This window comes from Agelaius phoeniceus, chromosome 5 (assembly GCF_051311805.1).
Source record: "Agelaius phoeniceus isolate bAgePho1 chromosome 5, bAgePho1.hap1, whole genome shotgun sequence".
Lineage (NCBI taxonomy): Eukaryota > Metazoa > Chordata > Aves > Passeriformes > Icteridae > Agelaius > Agelaius phoeniceus.
In genome coordinates this window covers 34,843,255-34,856,241 of record NC_135269.1, presented here as the reverse complement: position 1 = coordinate 34,856,241, position 12,987 = coordinate 34,843,255, and the positions used below count along the sequence as shown (strand labels likewise).

The 12,987-nt window shown below is 39.2% G+C and overlaps 1 protein-coding gene across 3 annotated transcripts in view; it reads right to left on the bottom strand.

The window, feature by feature from the left end:
- Window positions 1-12,987, bottom strand: part of PPP1R12A (protein phosphatase 1 regulatory subunit 12A) — a 113,219-nt gene that overhangs the window by 62,975 nt on the left and 37,257 nt on the right. For all 3 annotated transcript variants that reach the window (XM_077178792.1, XM_077178793.1, XM_077178794.1), the window contains exon 2: window positions 6,160-6,290. In XM_077178792.1, coding sequence (XP_077034907.1) covers window positions 6,160-6,290 — 131 coding nt within the window. The remainder of the gene's footprint in view (window positions 1-6,159; window positions 6,291-12,987) is intronic.

The window sequence follows — 12,987 nt, the reverse complement described above, 5'->3', positions numbered from 1 at the left end:
TCAGTTTTTGGGTGGTTTTTTGCAACAAAACTGTAACTGTCACTGACTTTATGTTAGTTTTGAAAAACATTTTTCTTATACTTCTTGGAAGATGCATCTTTCATTCTGGGTAAAATGAAAAAGCACTCCTATTTAATTGTATAACTGCACAGTAGCCTCTGAGCAGTTGCAAACAAGGTTCAAAATATGTAAACTACACACTCACAACTAGGCAACCTACAAAGCCCACAAGAACGTAATTTTTAACACAAACTTTAATTATTGAACAAAAGAGAAGTTTCTGCTACTTCAGATTTTTCTTTATCTGGTGCAATACATAGCAGAGAAACAAAAAACTAAGCACTTTAAAATTGTTTCTTAAATGCCACTTTTGCCCTCCCCGATTACTTATTTTGCATTCAAAAAAAGTTACTTGTTTATTTCCTGATACTGAAATAATATACGAACTTTTCAACCACAGAAGAGATCTACAGACAAAATAATTCATTATACACAAGAAAACAACTGTTTAAAGGCAAATTCAAGGGTCCTACCCATTAAATAGCATCTTAAAGAATGCACACAAAATTTCTGTTCAAGTCCTGTATTCAAGTTAGTTTCTTTTCATATTAACTTTAATTTTACAAAGCATTTCATGTTGACTTCTTAATTTACACTAATACATTAATGAAAAAGAAAAGTTCACTTGGGTAAAGCTTTCTGTGTACAAAAAAAAATGGAGAACAGAAAAGAGAACATACTATACAAAATCCACCTATTATGGAAATGTTGAAGAATTTTGATTTAAAACATGTTCTTAATACAATTACTTGCAAGGTGATTTACATAATCATAAACTAGATGAACAGCAATCTAAATAGACAATTCTAAAATTAAAGTATTCAAAGAATTTCTAGTAAGCTGAAACACTCTCAGTATTTACAAATGTCAGAAACAACAGAAGCAGTTGCCTTCCATACCAGAAATTTTACTTTTACAGCAGGACTCCCCCTTTGCAAGCAGCTGACACATTGTTACACACTAACCCATGTTCTTTGCTGTATCAATTGAAGTGGCCTTCTATAAGACAAACATTTCTAAAAGTGGAAGATGCATTTTTTTAGAATAGACTGGAAACATAGTCAAGACAAGATGGCTGTTCTGAAGGAGCAGGAAACTGAAATGGCACAGGAGATACTGCTGGGAGAAGCTGTCACAGGAGTGGCGAACCCAGTGGAGGATAACAGGGACAGGGAATACACCTGCAATGACAAACCCACTGACCAGACAGTGCAGAGCAAAGTAAAATCCCAACAAGTGGGAGACCATGCCACATATTCACTCAGCTCACTAGCAATTAGCATGGGACCAAGGCAAAAATATTGCTGAATATGGCTTTTATGGCTCCCTCAGATATCCAGAGGTTTTTTTCAGAGAAGCTTCCTACCACCTCCATGTTCTGTACTTCTCACAGATCTTCAGCACATGGAGTGCACTCACTAAGGAACATCTGAGTAGCAGCAGGGACTACTTAAGAGTAATGTACTCACATATATATGTGAGTACATTACAACTCACATATATACCTTACAGCAGCCTTCTTGTACCTAAAGGGGGCTATAGGAGAGCTGAAGAGGAACTTTTAACAAGAGCATGCAGGGACGGGAAAAGGGGAAATGGCTTCAAATTGAAAGAGGGAGGTTTTGATTAGATATTAAGAAGAAACTCTTCACATCTACAGGGCAACCAAGGGACCAGGTGCACCCAGCATGGGTTTAGGAAAGGCAGGTCCTACTTGACCAACCTGATCTCCCTTCTATGACCAGATGACCCATCAACTGGATGAAAAAAGCTGTGGATGTTGTCCACTGAGACTTCAGAAAAGCTTTTGACACTCTCTCAGCAGTCTCCTGGAGAAACTGGCTCCTCATGGCCTTGTCAGGCACATTCTTTGCTGGATAAAAAACGGTCTTGATAGACGCATCCAGAGAGTGGTGATGAAAAAGTTACATCCAGCTGGGAGTTGGTGTTCCCCAGGGCTCTGCACTGGGGCCAGTCTAGTTTATTATCTTTATGGATGATATGGACAAGGGGATCTAGGACACCCTCAGTCAGTTTGCAGGTAACACCAAGCTCAGCAGGAGTGTTGATCTGCTGTAGGGCAGGAAGGCTCTGCAGAGGGCTCTGGACAGGCTGGATCAGTAGGCCAAGGCCAACTGGATGAGGTTCAATAAGGCCAAGTACTGGGTCCTACACTTGGCTCCCAACAACCCCATGCAGTGCTACAGGCTGGGGACAGAGTGGCTGGGAAGTGCCCAAGGGATAAAGCAGCTGGGAATGCTGGTGACAGTGGCTGAACATGAGCCAGCTGTGCCCAGGCCAGAAGGCCAATGGCATCCTGGCCTGGATCAGCAATAGTGTGGCCAGCAGGAGCAGGGCAGGGACTGTGAGGCCACACCTTGAGTCCTGTGTCTGGTTCTGGGCCCTTCACTGCAAGAAGGACATTGAGGTGCTGGAGAATGCCCAGAGAAGGGCAACAAGGCTGGGGAAGGGTCTGGAGCACAAGTGCTGTGAGGAGTGGCTGAGGGAGCTGGGGTTGTTTAGCCTGGAGAAAAGGAGGCTCAGGAGAGACCTCTCTCCAACTCCCTGAAAGGAGGCTGTAGCCAGGTGGGGGTCGGTCTCTTCTCCCTGCTAACAGGGACTGGACAAAAGGAAATGGCTTCAAGCTGAGCCGGGGAGGTTCAGGTTGGACATGAGGAAGAATTTTCTGGCTGAAAAGGGCAGTTAAGCATTGGAACAGGCTGCCCAGAGAGGCTGTGGAGTCACCATCACTGGGAGCATTCAAGAAACAACCGGACAGGACAGCTTTATGGTCATGGTGGTGTTCAGTCAAAGGTTGGACTCAGTGATCTTGGAAGTGTTTTCCAACACAAATGATTTTATGGTGAAACATCAGAACAGGTTGCCCAGAGAAGTCATAGATGCCCCACTCCTGGAATTGTTCAAGGCCAAGTTGAACACGGCTCTGGATAACCTGGTCTAGTTGTAGACGTCCCTGCTCACTGCAGAGGGGTTGGACGAGTTGACCAATGAAAGGTCTCTGCCAGCTCAAATACTCTGTAATTCTAGGATTAGAATTAAAATCTCCTAGTTCAGTTGCTTTCTTAAATATCATTTTAGATTTTGAGACATGCAAGCCTGAAATAATCTTTCGCATATTTGGATGATTTAAAAGAGTTGTGCTCTCTCAATAAGTAAATTTCAACTAAGAGGAGGGAGGGAGGCAGGAAGGAAGGCAGGCAGGCAGGAAGGAAGGCAGGAAGGAAGGCAGGAAGGCAGGCAGGCAGGAAGGCAGGCAGGCAGGCAGGCAGGCAGGCAGGCAGGCAGGCAGGCAGGAAGGAAGGAAGGAAGGAAGGAAGGAAGGAAGGAAGGAAGGAAGGAAGGAAGGAAGGAAGGAAGGAAGGAAGGAAGGAAGGAAGGAAGGAAGGAAGGAAGGAAGGAAGGAAGGAAGGAAGGAAGGAAGGAAGGAAGGAAGGAAGGAAGGAAGGAAGGAAGGAAGGAAGGAAGGAAGGAAGGAAGGAAGGAAGGAAGGAAGGAAGGAAGGAAGGAAGGCCTAAGAAAACTTAAGATGGCAGCCAATGAAGCAGAAACAAGATTGCCAAGTCCCCAGTTTGAGAAGCACTACAAAGCTGTGCAACAGGTGATTCCACAGGAGGATGAGAAAGAGAAGCACAGGTCAGACTCTCCTCAGCCCTTTATTAATAAAGGTAGAAAACAACAGAAATCATTCCCTGAGTGTCTTCTCTCTTGCACAAAAATACGTGCTAAAAGTATAATACATCAGATTCAGTCACAGACATGCATGACCACACATTCTTATGCTTCCCAGGAATGCATTCTCACTAAAGGAGATGCTGAATCCAACACATACTATGGACTAAATAAAAACAAAATTTCTAATCTCTGATATTTTATTGAATTCACAGAATCACTGGGTTGGAAGAGACCCTAAAGATCATCAAGTCCAAACCATGCCCTAACACCTCAACTAAACCGTGGCACTGAGTGTCACATCCAATCCTTTCTTAAACACATCCAGGCATGGTGACTCCACCACCTCCCTGGGCAGACCATTCCAGAACTCTATCACCCTTTCTGTAAAAAACTTATTCCTAATATCCAGCCTGTATTTCCCTTGACATAGCTTGAGACTGTGTTCTCTTGTTCTGTCAACTGCTGCCTGGTGAAAGAGACCAATCCCCACCTGACTACAGCCACCTTTCAGGAAGTTGTAGAGAGTGATAAGGTCACTCCTTTTCTCCAGGCTAAACAAGCCCAGTTCCCTCAGTTGTTCCTCACAAGGTTTGTGTTCCAAACCCCTCACCAGCCTCACTGCCTCCTCTGGACACGCTCAAGCGTCTCAACATCCTTCCCAAACTGAGGGGCCAGAACTGGACACAGCACTCAGTTTTGCTTCAGCTGTTAATTGTGGTTTCTAGAATTCATTTTTGTAAATTATTTGAAGATGAGATTGTGGAGAAGCAGTCTGAAGAAGATCTAAACTCTATGGGCATCATCAGCTATAAATACTGCTCCATTCGCATCAGGTTCCCCTTCTCAGCTGCATATGGAAATTTGTTTCAACAGCTTATCTTCGAAACTCCATGCACCTCAGAATCACTGCTCTTCCAACATCTTAGATTCTCACATCCCAAAGGACTACAGTTCAATAATCCCATTTCTCTAAAGGCTATCTATAGAAAATATGCAGAGAGGTTCCGCTCCAGTCTGAGAGAACAAGAACCAGACAGATCTCAGATATTCAAGTCAATAGTGAAAAACTGTTCAGTGGACAAGGGACATTGCTCACTCTTTCCTAACCAAGTGCCTATGTTCGGCTGCAATGCCAAATCAAGATCATTTAACTAAACTTTTTCCTATTGTGGAATAAAGGCAGGTGTTTGACTTCCACTAAACTGTAGAAAGGCCTATATTATCGCAATTTGCAGGGAAATTCTTTAGCCAAGTATAGTATAATAGTATAGCCAAGAAGTAAACACTTCCAGTACTCATGCAAGGGGGACAACAGCATCAAACATCAGCATAGCGTAGAAAGGCAGATTACAAAATTAGTGGTCACACAGTGCCCCAGGTATACCGAGGATATACAAAGGATGTCACTCTGTGAACACCTCAAAAAAAATTCCAGGGAAAATTATACACTAGAGTCTCCAGAATTTTTCACTTCTCTCTAGACTTCAGCAAGTAAAACTCTCAAACTCACAGAACAAACTCACAATTTTCATTCCTCACCACTGCAATTAGTACATAATTATATGATAAAATACCACTTTCTATTTTATCCAAATTTTACATTGGATCAGATGTCACAATGAGTTTGGTAAAATTAATGAATTTTGTGTTTACCCAAAGGGTTTTAAAAAAGACTTTATTAACTGCTTAACTGCAACAACAGCGTGCTGAACAACATATGCCACACATTTTCTCAAAAGAATCGTAATTTCAGGCTTGAACAGATAACCTATCAAAAATTTTAATTTTAGCACACCTTCAGTGGCCCTCAACAGACTTCAAAAATAACAAAACCACTCCTGGAATTCAGTAGTGAGTAAGCTTTAACTAATACTGAAACTTATTGTAGGCTTTTGCTCCACAGCCAAAAGAACTAGTCAACTGTTCTATACCATAGCTGAAAAACAAATGTTTCAAGATTGCAAATACAACTGTAAAACTTATCTCCTACACACAGACTTATCTCAGGATAATATTTCAGACTATTAATAAATGTAACTTGGAACATTGTCCCTGTGCCTTCCCCCAGAAAGCCTTTCTACAGAAAAAAAATAATATAAAGAAATAATCTGACAGTCATAAGCAGTCTTATGTTTATGTTTGTATCTATCTAATATGCAATATTAGATAGATACTGTATCTATCTAATATGCAATATGTAAAAAAACTAGAAATAGAAAATGCAACACACAAAGTTATAGACGTAGCACACTTCACAATCAACACACAATATCAAAGCATTCTTCCTCACTACACATCCCAGAGGCAACTAAAAACATAACTTATGAATACCATAATGCTTCTATTGTCTCTCTAGCAATGTATGAGCAAAATACACAGATTTAAAAATAGAGGAAAAAGTCTTACTCTGCTATATCAAGATATCCACAGGAAGCAGCTGCATGTAGAGGTATCCAGCCTTCATTATCTGGTTGATTAATATTTGCTCCATTTTCCACCAGAAATTTCACCATATCTACGTTATCATCTATACAAGCCTACAAAGAAAGAAAGAGTTAAGAAGTAAGTTCATATCAATGCTGTTCTACAATGGACATCTTTAAGCAAAATCTTCAGGAGAAAGCGTAAGTATTTTCAGTTCTGATGAGGAAGTAGGGTTTCTTTGTTGGGGTCTGACAGCAAAACAGGAAGAATTTGAGAGATAAACAACACGTGCTCCAGATCTATAAAACTTTTTAAATAAATGAGTTTAAACAGTTTAAAAAAGCAAAAAAATATTATTTTCTCAGGTAAATGCATTCTGGTTTTATGGTAAGCCCTTTACAATCCCCACTGAACCCCTATTCTCCAGTATAAAGTGGTTCCTCAGGCCCTCCCTTCGTCCCAGGCCCAGCTCAGCCACTTGAGTGGATATTAAAATTGAATAAACAGCTACACCATGAAGTAGAATTGTGACTAAGAGCTAGGGAAACACTTTGAAAACAGTGCCATAATGTGATTTTACCTGTAATGTACATGAAACTATGGAGTACAATGGGGATGCTACATAGTATTTTAACATCACCCTACCGTTTTCTACTGCAGTATATTCTATACCACCATAAATCTTCTAACAGTCTATTAATCACTCCTGTTTATAAACTTATTTGGGTATCATTTTGGCAGTTGCAAAAATCTTATCATCTGCCCACATCTGTTAATTACCAAGCAAACAGCATTGCTCAGATGCAGAACTACTGCCATTCTGCAGACCTCCATCTTGACTGACTCCTGTTTTGCCTTTCTTCTCTGTGTTCGAGTATTTTTCTCACAGGGTGCTCAGTGAGTTTTCTTGCCAACTTCTATCCTGCTGCCCTTAAAAGGGCAGAGCAACCGAGAGAAAAGTCCCTCTACATTTCAGGGCAGCAAGAACTCCAAGCAGCTAGACCCCACAAGACTGGTATTAATTTTTCAGCTTAATAAATCAACAATGCTACATAGCCACATGGCTGAAATGAGAACCTCTACTCTCGGGCTCCTAAATCCTACTAGGGAATTATGCCTCTAATGAAATGTAACTAAGTTATAAATTTTACTTTTCAGAATACTTCTGAAAAATCCCCCAAATTACATAATGTTTCACAATAGAAAGAAAACAACTCGGATATCACTATTTAAGTAACTGCATGCTCAAAGATTAATCCTGAAGCTTTCCTCCATTCTGCAATGCTGAGGCAACAGCCACACCATGAGGAGAATGTTGCTGCCCAGTGTGATGAGCCAAAGAAAACCAGCCACAAATTATCCTTCTTTAACTCCATTTGCTTTAGTTAGGTACAGCTAGACTGCAACTAGACTGCAATACACTGTTTGTATTATTTGTTTTTCAGTTAAAAACAAAACCCCACTCTTAAATGAAACCTTCCCTTCCTTTTCAGGTATTCTTGAAAACTGACTTGAAAACTTTTCAGTCATATCCATCCCTAATAAAATAATTTCTTAACATACTCCAACAATAGAGACTACAAGTTTGTCAACCATATTTGTCTTCAATTTCTCCCACTTATCAGTAAGTGTACAATGATTACACACTTATAACAAGCTCTGAAAGAAGAGAATCACCTCTTTTTGTAAGACTTAAGTCTGTAACTTAGTGAAAAAGAATCCAAACACAAGACATGGTTAATCAGTTTAGGAGAAAAACAAATTCAAGAAACTCAGATATCTACACTTGACAGAAATATCAACTATATATAGCCATATATCCAGTTTTTCTGGATATTCAGTTTGTCCAACCACTGATATTCTACATCTATAATAATATTCACCATATAATTATAAGGAAAAATAAATTTATATGAGAAACATTTTTTCAAACAGAGGTATTTGAATATTACATTTTAATATGATGCATGCTTATCTTAAAATTCAAAAAAATTCATTATCTGTGAAAAAGCTATCTTAAACCTCATTACCGCTATTTACCAAAAAACCCAAAAACCAACCAACCAACAAAAAAAAAAAAAAAACAACCCCAAAACCCCCCCAAACCAAAAATCCAACCATCTGATTGTGACACAACTCAACAATCCTTGCCTATTTTTCAAATACACATGAGAAAACCTGGCAAGACATAGTCATAAAAGTGCTGTTGCTAAGTGAATCAAAAGCTTACATATGCAGCACATTAGAAGACATATGACTAAGTGGCTAAAAATATTTGACCAAATTTGGGCAGTTTATTGTGCCATACATGGCAAGAATCAGGAGAGCTCAAATACACTTTTCAGGTATTATCAGAAACTGTACATTCATAACAACCAAAAATATTTTATTAAAACCTCACTGTTGTCTCCAAAAAGATAATACCTATCTTAAGTCTAGTACAACAAATTGCAATTGATTCTATTGCTGAAAAACATGAATCAATTGCATCCTATGTCTCCATGTCCCCTTTTTCTTCTTAAAAGAACTACAGGCAGGTGTTAGATAGATCCTATCACTCTCAGTACTTTCCATAGGAAAGGCGCTTTTTACTATCATCAGGTATCTTAAGACAGAAAGCCAAGAAACAAATGTTATAAAAGAAATTTTATCTAAATGTTTTTCCATTTCTATTGCACTGTTCACTTCTAAAAGCAATGTTTATCAAGTGTCAGAAGTGCCTCTGTTGTTAAAGACTGACATCTCAACCACAAAAGGAAAGCTTGTCAGAGCAGCATGATAAACTTAAAGCAGTAGCCTCTGAACAGACTGCCCTTCTAGATCTCAGCCTGCAAGTTATTACAAAGGAAAAAGCAATGTACATGCAAGATGTAAATAACTAGAATTCCACTGATGCTGCAGTAACTCAGAAAGATAAATTCTCACTTTTATTTCTGTCCCAGAATCTGAACACAGGACACAGACAGCTGCAGGTCTTCCTTTTGCACATCTCTTAGAGCCCTCCCAAGATTCATCTCAGTTCTTCGCAGTCATCTGCCCTTATCCTCAGTCCCTCCCTCCATGGCCCACAGTTCCCACCTAGAGCATTGGTTACCACTTAGTGAAACCACAGGTCATCCTGAAGCTCTTCCCAAGTGCTTGCAAAACACATCTCTAGAGCACATACACCAGCCAGCTCCTAGGGCAAGCAGAATATGGGAGCTTACACATAAGATACCCTTCATCCCATGAACTGCTTTCTCTCCCTCAACCCCAGCCTCACCAACTGGCAGAAAGGCATTTCCACATGAAGCACTCACTACCCTGCCAGACTTGACCTAGCAAACGGCCTCAAACAGAACGACAGCTGCCAGTGCAATCATATAAACCTTGTTTCCTTTGAGAACCAATTTAGAAATTAGGCTAATCAGTCATAAAGTCAAAGCAAAGTTGAGAATACAAAGTCTGGTTACCTTTTCTGATAAGAAAAAGGAAGTACACTGAAGTCCAGGAAAGAAAACCAGTTTCCATTTGTACAACAACCTGAAACTTGGACTGCAAAGACCAGCAAAGATCAACAGCGCCTGGCTCCCACACAGACCAGTCCTAGGTAGGTCTAGCTTGTGCTGGTAACAACATTTTAACCTTTTCCCATAAATACCCAAAAGGGGACAACCAGATACCTGCTGAACATGCTAGACTATAAACTGTTTGCCATGACTTTGTATTTCAGTGCAAGTGGCAGGTGATGGAGCTGACTCTTGATACTACGCGTTAAGAACGCAGGTGATGTGGAAAAACAACTTAGTCAGTAGCCTTAAAAAGAAGCAATTTTAAAAGAAACATCAGAATGCTTGGTTCTTCAGGGAGTAAGCACCCAAAGAATTCAGCAGACAGTACTCTTCCCCAAAAGACAGGAAGAACAAGCCTGTAATTATTTTGAAAAAATCAGAAATCTTGTAGGGAAAGAGGCAATCAGTCTGTTAGACCACTGTCCCATTTACATGAAGCAGAGCCATACACCATGTACCTTACATGGGGCTACAATTTTTACTGATTTTCATTAACATTAACATCTAAAGAGGTAATGCCATCTAAATTAGGCATTCAGACATTACACTTCTTTTAGTAAGTTTTGGTAAAATTTGTCTCCATTCTCCACAGACAGATTAAAATCTACCTTTTTACTGATTAGATCAGTATTCTGATCTAGTCCATAAATTATTTTGCATCTATTATGAAAGCAAACGTTTTTTGTTTCACACCTCTGCCATCAAATTTTATTTTTTCCTTTTTTACTCTTGGTACAGAAAAGTCAAAAATATGAACACAGAAGAATATATTAAAGGGATAAAACAAGTCCAACAGCCATTCTGAATTGCCTTGTGAATACTGGAAAGAAGACCTCACACAGTAGGTCTGGAGTATAGTTTGTCCCCTCTTTCAATTTTTCCAGTGAAGTAATTCCAGTTGGTCCAACAGGACTTAACAGGACATGAACATCTGTGCTAATGCACCCAAGAATCAAATTAAAGCAGCAGAGCTAGTTAAAAGTGGTTCCTGTTCTCTTTACCTTGGGTTGCTTGTTCCTCTGCCATCACACATCACACTTCCTTACAGCTATGCTGACACATTGTGCTAAACTGGATCAGAAAGGCAATTAGAATTTAAAATGAAATAAGAAAAAGAAAGAAAAATACTCTTATCTTTATCTGTTTAAAGCAGAATTATTTGCTTGGATTACATTAAAATGGGTTTTGTATTCAGAGAAGCAGCATTGTTCTGAAATTTATTGTCATGTCCTAATTCCACTATCAAAGAAACAAAATTCAGTTTCACTCTGAATTTTCACCCATTATAAAGCCTGTGTTAAAACTTCTTGTTTCAAACTGACACTTTTTGAAAGACATATTTCTAAATTAGCAACTGATTCTACCACTTGCACTTTTGAATTTACAACACATTTAAGCCTAGTTTCTTGTTTGTAAGTATGTCACAGAATAATAAAATATTTTGGGTTGGAAGAGACACATCTACATCCAAATGCCTGTCATGGACAGGAACGTCAGGTTGCTGAGAGCCCCATCCAACCTGGCCTTGTACAGCCTTCCTACAGAAATCACATAACTCTGTCTATCTCACTGTCCTCCCTCCCTCCCTTACAGAGCAGTTTCAACTGAAACTGAGACAGGAACAGAGGCTGAAGAGAACTAAATTCACCAGTTGTCATGAGAAGGTGGCTAACCATGAATCCTCTGAAATAATGGCACCACAGAGCAGTTCGCAGTGTGAGCTCAACAATTACTACTCCCACCCAAGTTCTCATGCTGACCTCCCAGTGAGCACAGCACCATGAGATAATCCCCACAGTTTGAACACTGGTCTCACTCTGCAATGATTTTTGCCCACATGAGGAAAGGTTTTCTTAGGAGAGAGGACATTGCAGTTCACTAATCACATCTTCTGTTCATCTTCACTGACAGTGGGAAAAAAAAGAATAAGTTTACATATTGCAATTCTTAGAGGTTTTCTTCTGTCAATAAACCACTAATGGAGAAGGTCTAAAAGAAATTTGGTCAAAGAACCAAACCAGGTCCAAGCAACACCTTCCACTTTTCAATAACTTACATACTTATGCTACACATTATTAACAATGAAGTACCAACAAATTAAGTGGCAGTAAGGTCTATGAAATGAAACATGAGCCTTATCTAACTTTCAAGTTACAGAGTCAAAGTAATCTGCGAGTTACTGCCACCAGAACAAAGGAGGAATTTTTTTTGCACCTAAATTTGTTACTCGGCTATTAATTCAATGTTTTCATACCAAGTATAACATCTTAAAGTTCTAATACTTGTAATGAGTATATCCTAAGACTCAATGAATATTCTGGAACACTTTCAGGATGAAAGGTAATAAGAATGACCAACAAATGAGGTTATGAAGTATTAGTGATTACTACATGTATTTACCATTCAAGTAATCACTATAAAAGCAGGTATTTTACATTTGCCAAGCATTCTGTTTAATACAGTACATACAGGGTGAAGAGGCTGCTGTTGATGTCCATGTTTATGTTAAGAAACAGAAGAGTTTTGGTGTTGTAACAGAACTTCAGGTCTTAATCTAGTATTACAGATGACAAATGTTGCTCAATTATGAAATTAAGCGTTCATTTAGCAAACCCACAAGTCACAGCCTCTATTTTTCACTGAGCTGGTACTGGATACCTTGCCTACTGAAAAAATCTAGTTTTAGGATTGAATATTTTACTTTATTAAAGCATGTTTTCTAGTAAAAATGGTATGGTCTACAATGCAAATATCCTTGCTAAACTAGTAATATTACCCTTTTGCTAGACTAGTGTTACTTTGTTTAGCTTGCCTGTAAATATTGTGCCTATGATACACTTGTGTGTTATTTTTTGGTAAAAATGGCCTACTATTTAAAATCCTGGAGAACTGACCCATAAGAAATAGTTAAAATTATTATTACTTTATCTGATAATTCAAACTACCAAAGTACTTCAAGAGTATCTCATGGCTTCTGCAAGTAACAGCAAAATCTTCTCCAGAGAAATTTCTTGGGAACACTTCACTTTTAAGCGCAGAAAATGAGAATCATTTTAGACATCTGCAAAAGCAGGTAAGAAAGACACTTTCTCCTAAGGAAAAACCACTACTTGAAGATGATACAACATTTCATGTCCATTCAAGTCTCATGGGGAAGGCATGCAGAGGCTATTGAAACTGAGCACCCATTAACTATCGTTACTTAATTCAAATACCGCAGAACTGTCAAACACTGACAAAAATAGACAAATCATTCCAG